A 16,848-nucleotide genomic window follows, 5' to 3' on the forward strand; every position below is an offset into this window, starting at 1 on the left:
ATATGTGTTTGAAAAATGTTAGTTCTATTTATCTCAGAAATCAATATGGCAAGACTATAAATAAAGTAAAAAAAAAAAAAAGCTTATTTCTTTGTCGTTTCCTGAAAGCAAGAATGTTAAGCTGGGATTTTGTTTGAGATTGAAGTGAACACTGAAATGAATTTGGTTTAATTTTATGGATCTTTTTCAGAGGCCCAGAAATAAAAGACTAGCAGTAAACCATTCAGTCTGAAAATTGCAGGTATCAGGTTAGGTGTGTTGAGGTAGTCATTGGTTATCTTATTTCAAATTGGCGGTCTACCCACATTATGGTAATTTTTTTCTCATAATTAGTTACATGTTTCTAAATGGAAGCCAGTTAAAGCCAATCATGAGAGAATCACCCCAATAGCTTTAAGACAATCGCTTTGTTGTGTCAATTGAGGGAAACTGCAATCAGTGTTTGCATCTTTCTTTACCCAAGTCTGTAATTACAGAGTTTTGTTTCAAACCACCACAATTACTGGTTACAAAAGGAAGGATTGCACATTTAAAGACCCTTTGTTGAAAGAAATGTGCTTTCCCCTTGGTTTTCAGTTGTGAAAGGATTTATAAAAATGCCTAGATGCTACCGGGAGCTGATGAATAGTGGTCACAACCATGAGAAGACCATCATAGCAGAGAGATGCCTGTTCTAGTGCTTTGTTTTTTGTTTTGTTTTTGCAAAGAGACCATGATCTTTGAAAAAAATAATCACTAAAATGGTCAAGAACTGTGTGGAAAAGATTCCAGATGAAAGATTTGACAGAGTGGTTTCATCCTGATGAGAGCAAACCAGGAAAAACACAGACAACCAAAGCTGCTCTCATTGAAGGGTAGGAATAATCAGTTCATGATGATGCATTTGAGGTTTGTAATAACAAAAAAGGTGAAATGATGAAGTAAAAAAGTTTCTTTTTTGCAGGTTCAATGAGTTTTTTGGCATCAGTGAAGCTGAAGCTGATCACATGGACCCTCAGCAGAAACTGTTGCTGCAGTGTGCATACCGTGCTCTAGAGGATGCTGGGATACACTTGGAAAAAGTGAGCGGGACCAGAACAGGGGTTTACATAGGTACATACATTAGATAAATCTAATGCAAGTTCACTTTTTTGTTTGTTTTTAACTTTAGGATACTCATACAGTGTTGTTTTATTTCAGGTCTTATGAACAGGGGATATGAGACAATTTTGAACAACTGTCCCAACACAATAACCCACTATAATGGCACCGGAACAGCTAAGAGTGTAGCTGCCAACAGAATTTATTTTGCTTTCAACCTGATTGGACATTCATTTCCCATTGACAGTGCTTGTTCTTCATCCCTTGTCGCCCTTCATTCTGCATGTCAGGGCATCAGACAAGGTAATGAAACTATTTGGACTCTGAAGTCTGTTCATTGCTTGATATTCACATTGTTAATCATCCTTGATTTACCTCATCCTTAGGGTACTGTGAAATGGCTCTGTGTGGAGGGGTCACTTCTCTTTGTGATCCAGGTTGCAATTGTTCACCTTTTTAAGAACTGGGGCATAAGACCGGATATTGTTCTTGGACACTCTGTGGGAGAGGTTGCAGCAGCTCATTGCTCTGGCCTGCTGTCTCTTGAGGATGCATGAAAAAGAGTGTGAACTTTTTTCTACAGTAACTGGAGAGACGTGTCGTCAAGGGGACTTTGTCACAGGTGAATACTGGGCAAGAAACATTCGAAAGCCTGTTGCATTTAAACAAGCAATTAAATCTGTTTTCAACCACACAAGGAACACAGTTTTTGTGGAAATTGGTCCAAGACGGGCTCTGCAGAAGAACATCATGGAGATCTTGGGAAATGACACCACAGTGCTTCCTTCAGTGCATCCAGATAAAGACCACGAGACAATGTTCAGAGCTGTATCAAAACTATTTAAACTGGGGGTCAATGTGAAGTGGGACGAGTTCTACAAAGGGTTTGAAATGGAGCTTGTTGCTTTCCCAAGGTATCAGTTTGAATGTCAAATCAATGAGGTATACTTTGAGGACGTAAGACGGTTAATTGACACAGTCTCTCGTACTCCACATCCACTGATAAGTCCAAGTAAACGTGATGGCAAAGTAATCAAGTGCTACCTGTCCGCAGCTACAGCTTCCTACCTTTGGGAACACAAGAGCAATGGCATCTCCATTGCCCCAGGGGCACTGTATGTTGAGTTGGCTATTGCATCCATAATGGAAACTGCTATTCCAAAAAGACCTCTGAACTCATTTCAGCTCACAATCAACTTTCAGAGTTTGCTTGTTCTAACTAAGAACTGCCCTCCTCTCAAAATCACAACTGAGACATCCACAGATGCAACCACATTTCAGGTTCAGTCCTCTATTACTGTGCACGCATCAGGCACCATCAGCCATGAAGGTGGTCCAGCTATGGACCACATTCATTACAGACAAGAATTCAAGGAAGCGGTGACCAGTCTCATGACTCCAGAGGAAGTACTCAACCATCTGTATGAGTACTGCTTGCATCCTGAGGTCCTAGATTACTTCTTGCAAATGTTCTCAGTTTTAACATTAGTCTCTAGCACCATCAGGCCTGGATTTCCCTCTACCATTGGGAGTATGGTTATAGCTGCACCTCCCTGTAAAGAGATGTTCATGTATATGAGATTGACCAAAGAAATGGCTGACTTCTTTGGGTTTTGTTGTTCTTTTACTGACAAAGATGGTCACGTATTGATTGAGCTGAGGGATGTCAGAATTAATTTTCTGGGAAGACATGCACAGATCAGGGAATAATGTTTTTTATATAACCAGAAGGTTGAAATTCTTGCTGACAGCAATTTCCCCCATATAATCATGGCTTTAGTCTTTGAAGACACCATGGGTATTGCAAAAGGTTTAAAGCCATATTTGCATCCAAAATCTGTACTTGTTCCTCCACCCGATTCAACAAAAGACTTAGCCTTGTAGGTCCCCTATTACTGTTGAAGTCTCCTTGCAGTGAAGCTGACATCGAACTGGATACAATCCTGTTTATCTGGGGCATTCAGAATATAAATCACCTCCAGTCTGATGTCATTCTAGAGTCCTTGGTAGACAGCTTTGATCTTTACCATCATGTTGTTTTGTCTTTTAAAAAACGCAGTCATGCATGTTCCATCCATGTCATTACATACAGGTCAGTGGAAGGGACAGTTGAAAGTAACAGCCCTGGATTTGTGTTATCTGGCATGACAAGGGCATGTGCTGCTGAGTTTTCAGGCATCTCCTTCCAGCTCATTGACCTTTCCACAGTGTCAAGAGAGGATATAGAAGCACTGGCCCATGTGCCTAACTCACATAAGACCCAAGAGTGCCCAGAAGTCTTCATCAGCAAGAGGAAGGTTTACTCTGCTGTGATGACTCATACTCATGTCACCACAAGTCGGGAAGTGAAGGCTGAATCAAAAGTCCTACAGCCCCGGGACTTAACTTTGCAGACAACCAATCCCTAGAGGATGACCAGCTTATCAGCTTTGCCTTCAGAAAGTAAGGTCCACACTATTCAGGGGAAAAGCATTGAGGTTCAGCTGAGTAAGGTATGTGTGTACTCATCTGATTATTTTCCAGTTAGTACTTCAGAACTAAAGTTTGGTCAGATGATGTACTGGAACAAGCACACAAACCAGAACCACAGTCTATTGGCACTTGACTTCAGTGGGATAATTACAGCTGTGGGAAAGGATGTCAACAAACTTAAAGTGGGTGACCATTTTATCTGTTGTTACCCTGTTGAAGCAACGTCCAAAGTTGTCCTCCCAGAAGTAGTGTGCTTCAAAATAAAAAGGCTTCCATTCCTAAAGAACACTCCCTGTGTTTCATACATTTCCTGATCTGGAAGATACTGCAGTGTGCATTACCCAGGAACAAAAAACAGCAAAGGTTAGGCACCTTCTCTACAGTTCATGATTCAGCTTTGGTAAACTTATTGACACTCATAGCAAGCAAATCAGGCTGGAGTGTTTTTACAGAAACCGAGATAAGTGGATTAGTCCAAAATACAAAGCAGTGTCTTCTTTTTGTGATTTCTTCCACCATATGATTGCTCGATTTTGACAGAGATTGTCAGTGAGGCCAATGCAAATCACATCATTGCAGTACGTGGCATCCATGAGCCATGGTACTCAACAATAGATGTAATGCAGAAGGACATTGACAGAACCTACTTCCAGACTCTTGAGAGGTCCAAAATCATCCAGAAATCGCGCCTTAAGGCATATGGTGTTCGGCTACAGAAGTGGCTGAAGGGAATGCACTTGCACAAAGCATGCCCATCAATACAAAGCAGTACTTTTCAGATGGTGCTCCCTGAAGGAATGCCTTCTCAGTCTGCAGTGCATTCTGGATCTTATTTTAGTGCAAGAACTCTAAATTTGATAGCTCTGGCCAGTGACAATTCAAAGAGCAAGGTGTCTGCTATCCCTTTGCTTCCAAGAACAAAATAGCTGTTCTCATAGAGAAGTGTGTACATAGTTACAGGTGGTCTGTCCAGTTTGGGATTTGAAACCGTTAAGTTTATTGCTCACAGGGATGGAGGATGCATTGCCACTTTCTCAAGGAGTGCACCATCTGAAAAGGTACAAGAGGACATAAGCTGTCTCCAGAGGAGATATGGGATAAGAATTCTCACACTTCAGTTTGATGTCTCAGTTTCAGAGCAGGTGATGGAAACCATTACTGTGATTGGAAAACATTTTTCCTCTTATCCAGTCAGAGGGGTGTTTCACAGTGCTGCTGTTCTGCATGATGGATTACTGGAAACTCTCGATAGATCTCTTTTCCAAAAAGTCCTGCAATCTAAAGTCTGTGGTGCTCTTAATCTTCACTTTGCCACTCTGCACCACCAAATACTTGATTACTTTGTGTGTTATTCCTCAGTCTCCTCTTTCATTGGAAACGCTGCACAAGCTAACTATGCAGCAGCTAATTCTTTTCTGGATACTTTTTGTCACTTCCGACGCAATATTAGACTTGCCGGACAGTCAATCAATTGGGGACCTCTTAAAATAGGCCTACTAATGGACAAAAAACATTTCCAAAAGTTTTTGGAAACAAAAGGGCTAATGATCATGGATTTGTCAGACATTCACGAAGCACTGGAGAACTGCCTGTTAGATAACTATCCCCAGCAGGTGGTCTGCAAATTAAATTTCAGGAACCTAAAGAACCATATCCTCTCTCAAAATGTGTCTCTCAAGTTTGCCTGTCTGCTTTAGTGGAGGAGGGACTAAATAACAAGGTTGTTGAGGACTCTAGGATAAATGTTCAGTCATCGGTAGATGACTTTGTTAGACAGATCCTGAATGAAATTTGTTGTGGGAATACTGATGATCTTAGTGATTAAACTGCATTCACTGCATTAGGAATTGACTCGATGTTGGCCATGACTTTGCAAAATCGCTTGTTTCAAGAGATAGGTGTGAATATTCCTCTCGTTGCTTTGCTTGATCCATACAGTACACTGTCCTCATTGACTGAATTTCTAAAACAAAGCACTGATGAGGAATTTCTGTGAACCTGTAATGAATACATTTGTTTTCCTTTTTTTTTTCGAGAATGCTTATTTTGTGTTCTAAACCTGTTATGAAAAATGCTATATTGCTTAATTGTAGAAAACCACAATATTGCATAATGTGTGACAAATTGAATTGCAAATTTTATGTCAAACAATAAACATCCATTTTGAATATATTTGATTGAACCTATACTTTTCCGGCCCTAATAATACCAAGAAATCAGAGATCAAAGGTCAGGTATGTCCCATCTTTTTTCTAAAAAATGTGTAGATCAACTGAGGCTTTTAAGCAAACATGTGCAACAACAAACTCATGAAACATGGTAAACTAAACAATGTGTAATTTTGAATAGAAAATGTCTATTATTCCAAAAATTTTAATACTCTTAACATTCATAAAAATTAAAAATATTAAACAACACTGGTGCAAAAAATGAAAATATTCAGTTCTGTTAATCCTTACTCAGGCAATTCTCTTTCCTCAAGGAAAACACAACAGCACATGCACTACATTATCAAAGGGAATGTGTAATAAACAGTGAAAAAAATAAAAGGCAAGAATCATTTTGTAGCAGTTTATATCAATTTGTATATGTAGTTATGTCTTTAATAGGCTTTTACACAATCAACAGTCTATAAGAAAACATTGCAAACCTCTCATAAATAAAGAGCAAAGTATGGTTACATATTTACATTGAATTAGTTTGTTATTTTACAAAATCTAAGAAAGCAACATACAGTATTTGTACTTTATAATTATAACAAAATTTTTAAGTGGATGGGCCTACATAAAACTGGGTGGGCAAATTGTAGCATATGAAAACTGCATATCAAATTGCCAACAGATAATACAGCAAAATGATTCAATACACAATACTACTAAATCAATGAATAAATTTATTTTTATTTCAACATTTACTAATGCATTCTTAAAAGTTTTATCTTTTAACCGTACCTGAGCTAACTGGGCGGCTACATCCTGAAACCCATAAAAAGTTTGAAAAAAAATAATTGGCCCAGATGTATCAAGTGTCATGTTGCATTCCTGTCAATTTAGATTTGCATCTGTAATTTTATTCGAAACATATAAAAGGTGTTACACATACAAACAGAATATACTAGGAAGAAATAGAAGTAAAAGGATTTTACAAAATTTACTAATCAGTTTAGTTAGGAGTGGGCACATTTGAATCATAAAACACAATTTTGGCCTTCCAAGCACTGTTTTGATGGACATGTGACTCTTAACATGCCGTCATCAGATGGTGTATACATGTGAACCTCATAAGTCTGACTGTCAATCTTGAACATTGGGATAGTGCTTGCCATACAAATGTGGTTATCTTGAACATGATGGTTATTGCCGGTTATCATCCAAATAGCAGAGCAGGGCTGAGACTGACATGTTCCGTGGTTGTCTGGTTGAAAAATGTGATTGTCATAAATTTCCCGCTCTTTCAGCTCACCATCCTTTGCCTTTGATTGAATGTTGTTGGTGTAGCTGTTCTTCATGTCCTGCTGTTCTGGGCCTGACTTGTTCTTAGCTGGTGTGCCACTGCACATGTCAAAGAAGGTCAGAAAAACTGGGATAAAAGTTAAGCCATGAAAGAGACCAAAGAAGATCACCAAGAACATAATTTTAAAGAAAGTTCTAAAGATATAGTTCTTTGAAGCAGACAACACCACCACCCCAAGAATAGTAGACACAGCCCCCTGCAAAATAGGGTATCCTAAACTAAACAGGGCTTCCACGGCCTTTTCATTTGCACTGGGTTTCTTATTAGAGACAAAGGCGTAAGATATATGAGCAGAGAAGTCGACAGAAAAACCAATGCAGACGACAAGAATGATCATGGAGATGGTGTCTAAATTAACATCCCACAATGCCATAAACCCAGTGACCCCCACAATGACAGATGCAATGGAAAACGTGACCCAAAGGGAACACAGAGGGTTTGGGATGAGGAGAAGGGAGATAAGCAACATTACAGCCGTTGTGACCCCAATGTTCTGGATGGTGTTGCTGACTATCACCGCATACTGGTCATGGTAGATGAAGGCGGGGTGGTACACCAGTAAAGGAATAGGGCACTTTTGAGCTGTCTCTCTTAAGTTATTCAACATATTCATCTCATCCAGTGCAGTAGAGATATTTACCGTCTGTATGAAGAAGCGAGATGCGTAGATGGTGTTGTTGGTGAAATTGACATCCTGTTTAAAATCAGAATACAATCGCAGAAAGGTTTCCAAGTTATCTTTGAAGACGTCTTCAGTGCTCAGATTGAGTTTGCTGTGATAGCCATAGTACTTGTAGGATTTGATCCAGGAGGTGAATATATCCTTTTCAATGAAAGATAAGTTTTTGAAATCTTCAATGCAAGTTTCGAGATCTGACACGTACTTTTCATCCCAGTATGGAAATTCCCGTCGGATGACAACCATGATGTTTGGACCATATTCTGAGAAATACTCCTTCTCGTTGTCATAGTATTTCACCACGTAAGAATCATCAGCTGCTAAATTACGGAGATCGATTCCTTCTTGAATTTGAAAGCAGCCATAAATGCTGATAATCAAATAGATGCAATACAACACAATCACAAAGACCTTCGTCCACGATTTCATCAGAAATGGGCCGTAGTATTTTTTAAAGAAGTGATTCATCGGTTGTACCTCCTCTCTGCCAGTATGGGGATCGTAAGCGCCTCCAACGCAACATAATTCATACAATTTGGACTGACTCACTGGACACTCCTCTGGTACTTCCTTGCATGTCAACCAGTGCTTGTTACTGTTTTCTCGCCGTCCGTTAAGAACGAGGAACGCTCCGAAAAATGTGATGCTGTAGATGTAGCAGAAAAGGATGGAGGTGCTGGTGTACAAGCAGAAAGAGCCGACTGAGCGGAAGGGCGTCATGAGGCCGATGTAGAAAGCGAACACGTCTGTGAGCGTGGTGATGGTGATTGAAATGGCCGCCTCTTTGTATGTATTAGACAGGCGAGTCTCCACTCGATCGTGAACACTGGTCTGCTGCCAACAGGAAATGAGAATGAACATGTCGTCCACTCCGATCCCTATTTAAAACACATTTTTTTAAAACACTGTTTAATCTGCTAATATACACAATATAACACTGCAGACAACTGGTTTAATAGTTACGTTTTACCTAATATCAGGAATGGAGAATTAGCAACTGTCATGACAAATGGGACACCAATGTGTAACATCATCCCAAAAGAGGACAGAACAGCGAGTCCAGCAGAGAACACCCCAAATGTAGCAACCCATGCTTTGTTTCTGACACAGTCAAACCTGGAAAAACAGTCAAAATAGAAGGCTTTAACATGAAAAATGAATGACGAATGAGAAGTAGGATGAGAAGATGCAGTACAGACTTGAAAAGGTGAACTAATCATTATGCATAATATATCTTTAGGTGTGTTCAAATTATTTCCAAACTTGTAACATGATTAAAGTCAAATGTGGGTTCTGAGAACAAGTAAAAACATCATGTGCAAGACAATGCACAATACTCTGGGAAACAGATCAAGTTAACATACCTCAAACAAGAGAGAATAGAGAAGGCAATGGCAATGACATATGTGATGGAGAAGAGAGGAATCACATCCTTTGTGTTTGCCTCAAATTCCACCTGCCTTGACAAAGATGTGGAATGGGTGACCTGAGGATGTAAATTATAATATTGACAACATCAAAAGAACATCAACATCAAAAGAATAGTTACATAAACATTTCTTATTTTAATTAAACTAATGAATGAATATTTTTTTTTTAACTAAATGAAACATAAACATTTCCCCAAATATTTCCCAGAAAAAAAGAAAAGAAATTACAGTGCAAAGGAAAGCAAAGTTAAAATTACAACCTTTAAGTTTATTAAATAAATAAATATTTTAAGAGCCATATCAATAGCCTAGTACATACTAAGGTCATTTGTAAAACCAAGAGCTATTGCAAAATGATATATGACATAAACCATGTATTTGAAAACGACATAATAACTCTGGAATCAAAAACAAGCATTTGTGCAACTTTTCACTCAAAACGATATAGCTAACATTAATTATGCAGTAGGCCTACAGCCCTTGTGACAACTAGCATCGATTGCCATCAACAAAGACCTCAAGCTAAACATAAATAAAATAAAACCTACCTTAATGAAGTTTAGAGATAAATTAGAGGGAAAAACCTTCAGGAATTCATTCAGCCATAAATCTGTTCTGGAGCGATTATCCTCCTTTAGGAAATAAAACAGACGCACTGCTTTTGCACTTTTAATAACAGAAGAGTTTATATTCACTCCACCAACCGAATAGCCCAGGAAGATGTACGAGAATCCAAAACGAAAGAAGGGAAAGGTGAGCTCGGTCGTTTCTAAATTATTACCATAATATTTGTAAATGTCCAAAATCTTATTGGGTGTGCATTTCTTGTATCGTCTTGCGCAAAGTCCCTCAAAAGTGAGCACCTCGTGACCCATGGACACATTCAGCTCCTTGACCTTCCTGTGTAAGGTTACTATCTCCTGAAAGGCAGCGTCTGTGAAGATGTTGGAGGATCTCGAGACCGCTATGAAGGACGCGTAAACTCCATCCGTGTAGAGTCTCTGGTTGGAGAACACCGAGTAGTTCTGTGGAAAGTTCTGCTGCACGAACTGCCTCTCCAGTTTGGCAGGACCGTTCACAGGTGTGAACTGATTCTCAATGTCATTGGCCTCGCGATCTTCTAAGAAATAAAACCCGCTCCCCAACACCGCAGAGATCAGCAGAGGAGAGATGAAGAACCACCACGGGTAAGTTCCCACAAAGCGACCGAACTTCTGGAAGCAGATGGAGATCGGCTTCTCCACGCAGTCTGTGGTGCATCCAGCCATGTTCACCGGCATTTTGGAAAGATTAAAAGAAAAGTTTAGTGGGGCAAAGGCTGTGCTAAATAAATGAGACTAACATAAACCTAACTTTATCTGTATCTGGATTTTGTCTGAAGCATTTAAAGATTAAATTAGCTACATCAACTAGATAAAAGTTGATTTAGAAAGAGCTTCATAATGCATGCGTGGTATCCTGACGCATTTTTGCGTGAAAATCTACAGGGATCAAGCCAAGAGCGACCACTCACGGGCACATACAGCAAATTATATTTAGACTGACAAAAATATTTCAGATATGTTATTTTATTAAATTATTATTAAATATATATACTTATGTATTACATATTTATGTATATTACCCAAAATGTTTGATGCTTCATTAAAACCTGATGCATTATTTAGCAGTCAGATTATTTTATTAAAATATTATTATATATGAATATGTGCACATATTATATATTTATATATATTGTCTAAAATGTTTGAAGTATGCTTCAATTAAACCTGATGCATGAATTATTAAATTATGCATAATAAAATACATTATTTAGCTGTTATATTATTTAATTAAATTCTTATTATATATAAATATGTACACTTAAAAAAAAAAGAAAACGAAAAAAAGTTTCTTTTCTTGCTGGTTTATTGAATGGATGCAGATTTGTTTACAACCCACACAAATAATATATATTTGAAAAGAGTTTTTAAAGCAGTTATAAATAAAGATTATTTAACAATTTGTTGCAGTTCATCAGATTCGGCAAACAATCTTAATAGAAAAAAGTTTGGTGTACAGGACTGAGATGGCTTTATGGTTCTTTGGATATTTACAACTTTTTCAGTCACATTATATATTCTTCAGATAAGTGTATTGCTTCCTGGAGTCTTGAAATCATCATAAATCGTTTTCTAAACATCTAGAAAAGTAATATATAATAAACTATATTTTAGAAACATAGAACAATAGAGTTAGGACTTACGTCGCGGTTTCTGCTCATTTTGCTCCATTAGGACAGAAGATGTGAGGAGAGAATGAAAGTTCATTACTGAACACAAGGCTCCATTCATGCCTTTCAGTTACCTCAATGCTTAATTACCCAACAAAAATGCCTTCGACTCTCATAACGCTTGAGATTTGCCATTAGGAGATAATTGAAGGCCTCAAATTATTTCTGCACAACTGATACTGTTCTTGTATTTTACAGTGTCAGATAGTAGCCTACTTATCTGAAAACATCTGTTGGATGAAGTCATTTCTTTAGTATTTTTTTTAATTTTAACTGCTTTAGGTTTTCTTTTTAGACATAAGAATTGACAGGCCTTGTCAGTTTTTGTTGTCCACTAGATGGAGCTAGTGACCTTTTTTTTGTATTTTCTCCTGCATCACACTATATTGGGCAATGAGCTGTTGTCATGGTGATCAGGTCAGGGTGAGATCAGAAATGAGAGACTGTCATGGCAACGGAGTCTGAGAGAGAGCAGAGCTGGGTTGCAGTGCTGGCATCTTTGACTTCAATAGTTTTGTGTGCGTGTGTGTGTGTGTGTGTGTGTGTGTGTATCGTATTTTTGACTTGTACTTTTACTATTTATTTATTTATTCTACATGTACCCTCATGTTTTCAATTAAATCTATCATATTTTCCTTATATTTTAAATATATTTTTGAATAAATTAATTTTGAATTCTCTTCTCCTTGGGTCATTCAAAACTCAAAATTAAAACCAGGATACAAAATTGTAAATGTATTCCAAATTATTTATTCACATATACCCAGTGCATTTTTTTCAGCTGCCTGAATCTGGCATTTACTTCTTATATTGTTTGGTGCATAAATACGTACCTGTATTTTATAGAAAATTAACTCATAAGCAACCTCAGACCAAAGTCTACTAAATATAATATTTAAACTACACATCATGTATAAAATATATCACATTTATATATATTTAGTTATTTTTAATGCTAGTGTTTTTAATACTAACTATTAGTATTTCTGATTTTGACAGTGGATGGGCCAGTTTTAGGCAGACTGCAGTAAAACTTGGACTAATGAGGAAGAGAGATGCGTTTTCACTCCCATGTGATGCTGAGCATCTTACAGCTGAGTTCCCAGAGGCGCTGGGCCACCTCATCATCCATGGCAGCCTGGGAGCATTTTGCAGGTGTGCAGTCACTGCATGGAGAGAAGGAGACAGGAGAGTATGAGATAAGATGGTCTAACAGACAAATGAAAACATGCCTGAACTATTGCAGATTGTTTAATAAAACTCCATGACATGATATTGTAAGCTCAGCTATAAATCAGATACAACCTACAGTTGTGCTGGGATTGAGATGAAAATCCACTGACCTGTAATATTTTCCGCTCTCTGTCTCCAGTTCAGGGGCCACGGCACAGTAGATGCTGGTCTGAGCTCCCTGCACAGATGTTTTAGTGAAGGGCTTTGCTAACCACATGGCAGCTTGTTGAGATTTATTCAAGTGCCTCCACAGTTCTGTCTGAACCACTCCAGGATGAAGAGCATACGCTGTGACTCCAGAACCTGAGACGCACACAAAGACCAGATGAGAAGGATTATTAGGATTACTTTAGCATCAGTTATTTTATTAGAATCGATTACCAAAGGACAAGGTCAGAAATTTTCCAGCGCTAGGGGCAAAAATGGCACAAAAATGAATGGTTATCTAAACTTTCATTCACTATTTTAGTTCTATCAAACTGGTTTAGACCAGAGATGCCTAAATCGTATGACAAATGACAAAAGAGGGGGGAAATAATAATAATATATATATTTTTAATTGCAATTGAAGCATTTATTCATTATCTTTTTTTATGTCAATTTCATTATTAATGTCAATTTTAACATAATATAGTTATTATAACACAACATTTACTTTCAGCCCACGGTACGTCATGGTCAACATTTTGGCCACCTCTGGTTTAGACATTTTATTGACTATCAAAAATTGATTCAACTGAAGCTTTTGACAGTGTTTATGTTAAAAGAAGAGTAAAAACAAAACTTCTAATACTAACACAGGAATTAAATGAAATATTAAATATAAAATACAAATTGTGCTTGAACAGATAGCTTTTAGATTAATAATTAGATTAATTTTATCTTAAATTAAATAATGCAAAATACCAAAACAAATAAACTGCTTGACCAGATCATATTTATATTTATTAACGCAAGTATTAAATTTAAAAAGATGCACCTTCTAGATTTTTGGCCAGCGAGCGAGTGAAAAGAATATTCGCCAGCTTGCTCTGACTGTAGGCTTTCTGTTTATCATAGTTCTTCTCACTGTTGATGTCCTCTAGGTTGATGGTCCCCCACTGGTGTGCCATGGATGAGACATTAATGATCCTCGCAGGTGTTGATCTTTTAATCAGATCCAATAACAGATATGTCAACAGGAAGTGACCTACAGGAAGAAGAGCAGTGCTGATGTCTCCCCATAATTTCTTTTAGGGTTAAAAGTGGTGTCTGATTCTTACAAATTGCACATGCTTACCCATGTGGTTCACTCCTACTTGCATTTCAAAACCATCTGCCGTCTTTCCATAAGGACAAACCATCACACCAGCATTATTGATTAAGATGTTGACTTGTTTTTCCTCTGAAAGACAACCCAGATACATCATTGTAGCCCTATATAAGGAAGACATTTGTAAAGGACTTTATACCATATCCTGGTGATCTCACCTTTATTGATGTTCTCTGCAAATTCTTTGATCGATTTGGAATCTGCCAGGTCAAGCCTGCTGGTAACAACATCCTGGTTACCTGAAGCATCCTTGACTTCCTTCAGGGCTGCATCAGCTTTCTCAGTATCTCTGCATGCCATAATAACACGTGCTCCTAAAGACAAGACAGCAGATAGACAGGAAGATGACATGTTTCCTTCTGACATTATATTAAAATTAAACTGTTTAGAAATGCCCACCTCTCTTTGCCAGGTCTATGGCTGTCTCTTTACCAATTCCAGTATTGGCTCCAGTAATTATAACGGTTTTACCGTCAAGTCTGGCATCAGATGACCACGGACGAAACATATTTCTGAGGAGGACATGCAAAGAATACACGTAACGTTAATGAAATTATTACTCAACTTGGTTCATATGGGCGTTGGTTTGATATGACGACTATTTCACGTTAAAATATGTGTTAAAGTGTTAAAATATAATCCTTCGTTTTTGCCCAGTCATGTCTGGTCAGTCTTCGATTCAAACCATCTGAACTATTTTCATCGCATGAATGAAAATCCCTTTGCTTTACTTCCTCGGTACAATTGTAACAGGTTATTGAGAAACATTTTACTGTCGACATCTATAAAACATCTGAAATATAACATATACATATCTGTTCATACCTTAGAGCTTGCATTTTCCTGTGATTCGTATCCAGACACAAAAATATGAGTTCATAAACTAGCAATAAGACAAAAACAGCCTGATCAAAAGTCTCGCACTGTCACTAGTGGGAGGAGTCAAATGATGTATAAGGAAGACTAGTGGATTTGTCATTGGTCAGAGACCACGAAGCTCCGCCCTTTATCACGTATTTGTATTTTTCTTTTCAACTGTACATTCCTTTTTTATGTTAAAAGTATTTTATACTTTTATTTATTATATGCCAACATATCGTTAGTATCTGGAAAAAGGAAAGAACCGGCATATTTTAGATTTAAAAATGACTAGTTGACGAGATTCTTACTTTAACCAGGAGATGTCAGTAGATGCATGGTAAAGAAATAAGCAGACTTTTAAATGTTTGTTTGAGGTTAGCATTTTTATACAAGGGACTGAAATTTTGATAATGCTGCTACTTTGCATTTTTTTAAGTAAAGAAAAAAATAAGTCGATGCATTGCACTTACAGGCTACTAGGCCATTAACAATTATAATATTATAATTATTAATAATTATAATAATAAACGTAAAAAAAAAATCTTTTGCTTTAATGACAGCAGCACTCGTTGGCATAAACTTCATAACTTTGAGTACAATTTGACGTCAGTGTTTTACAACTTGATCTCCTTTTAATTTTCCAACATGTCCTGTGACAAAATAATTTTAAGCATGTACAATTATTCAAGATCACACAGTAAAAACTCTCTAGAAAGACTACCTTGTCATTTCCTAATTTGTTTCACTAATTCACAACTTCGCTAAAATTGTAAATATATTTCCATCCGCTGCATCATATATTTTTGGCTTCTACACACTTGTATTTCTCTCTCTCTCTCTCTCCATCCCACCTACACTTTAGTGATGGTGAGATCTGAACTGTTAATTTTTTTTCAGAAACTGCACCACATCTCATGCTGTGGTAAGCCACATTGAATGAAAAGTATATAAGCCTGTCTAACATAGTTAAGCATAGTTCCTCGCATTGCAGTGACATGCTCTTATTTGTAATTCAGCGTCTGAGTAGATGCAATGAAATGCTGCACGGACTAATGACATCTTCCATATACATTTAACATTTATATAACTGCATTTATATACATACGTTTAATTGTGCGTATATATAGTTGCACGGCTAATCTGTAGATGACTAGTGGAAAATTATATTTCACTGTCTATGCATTGCATGTAGCTTAAATAACAAATTAAAGGCTGACTTAAACATGCATATCGCATGATACATGATGGTCGCATGCCACCAGGGGACAGTACCGTTTAAAATGTTTGCCTTTACTTCAATCTTATTCGTATAGAGATTTATTAGCTAACTATTATTCATGTACACCCAAATGTTTACTTGTGTAGCCTACTATAAATGTTCATGACACCTTAAATGTCAACACACCTCAACACCGGTCAAAGCACATTTTGCTATCTCAACAGGAAGTGCGTTGTCAGGCATCACATGATAATGTGTAAGTAAACATTTCCTTCCACCATTTGAAACGGGACGGGCACAGAGAGAGAGAGCTATAATTAAATCAACTCTGATTAATAGTCACTAGAAAAGATGACACATTAAAGGGCAAACTTTGAGTTTTAGAACTTAAGAAGGATCCAAAGCTGCCATAAAAAATAATAATTATGCTGTCATAGGACTTTAACTCACCTTCACTTTGGAGAATGCTTTACAAATATGACTTACTAGATTTAATTGAATATAGTTGACCTTGAGTGATTATGAGACTAACCAATGTACATTAAAACAACAATGCATTGTTACGTCAGTATGGTTTATCTGGAGAATGACTCGAGGAATATAAAAAAAGGAGGAATATAAAATATAATAGCGTTGCTTTATTTTGACCATTACACTCCGGGCCAGCTAATTAACTCTGTTATATAATTAGTTACTGTGCACTACTAAATATGGGACTTTTTTTCTTTTGCTTGCTCTGTCAACACGATGTGTGTCAGTTCATAATAAAAAAAGAAC

The 16,848-nt window shown here is 37.3% G+C and overlaps 3 protein-coding genes across 4 annotated transcripts; 1 reads left to right on the top strand and 2 right to left on the bottom strand.

Annotated features, from left to right (window-relative positions):
• The first annotated feature begins 740 nt into the window (after positions 1-740).
• Positions 741-5,548, top strand: pks1 (polyketide synthase 1). The gene is given in 9 exon segments (XM_059524059.1): positions 741-784; positions 786-854; positions 944-1,092; positions 1,180-1,383; positions 1,556-2,724; positions 2,985-3,858; positions 3,861-4,016; positions 4,093-5,232; positions 5,235-5,548. Coding segments are annotated over 9 exon segments (4,119 nt in total).
• A 72-nt stretch (positions 5,549-5,620) lies between these two features.
• Positions 5,621-11,906, bottom strand: ptchd3a (patched domain containing 3a). 2 transcript variants are annotated; one of them, XM_059525013.1, is made up of 5 exons: positions 11,420-11,906; positions 9,723-10,423; positions 9,109-9,230; positions 8,715-8,860; positions 5,621-8,622 (listed from the first exon to the last, which is right to left on the bottom strand). In XM_059525013.1, exons 1-5 carry the CDS (start codon positions 11,505-11,507, stop codon positions 6,740-6,742), a joined length of 2,940 nt encoding a protein of 979 aa, XP_059380996.1. In that variant the 5' UTR covers positions 11,508-11,906; the 3' UTR covers positions 5,621-6,739. The 2 variants fall into 2 exon arrangements, with proteins under 2 accessions (XP_059380996.1, XP_059380997.1); XM_059525014.1 differs by lacking the exon at positions 11,420-11,906 and having other exon boundaries at positions 9,723-10,680.
• A 267-nt stretch (positions 11,907-12,173) lies between these two features.
• On the bottom strand, positions 12,174-14,945 carry rdh12l (retinol dehydrogenase 12, like). The gene is made up of 7 exons (XM_059525015.1): positions 14,817-14,945; positions 14,391-14,503; positions 14,150-14,305; positions 13,959-14,063; positions 13,659-13,868; positions 12,790-12,982; positions 12,174-12,612 (listed from the first exon to the last, which is right to left on the bottom strand). The coding sequence occupies exons 1-7, from the start codon at positions 14,828-14,830 to the stop codon at positions 12,510-12,512; spliced, it is 894 nt and encodes a 297-aa protein (XP_059380998.1). The 5' UTR covers positions 14,831-14,945; the 3' UTR covers positions 12,174-12,509.
• Between the last annotated feature and the right edge of the window lie 1,903 nt (positions 14,946-16,848).

This window comes from Carassius carassius, chromosome 35 (assembly GCF_963082965.1).
Source record: "Carassius carassius chromosome 35, fCarCar2.1, whole genome shotgun sequence".
NCBI lineage: Eukaryota > Metazoa > Chordata > Actinopteri > Cypriniformes > Cyprinidae > Carassius > Carassius carassius.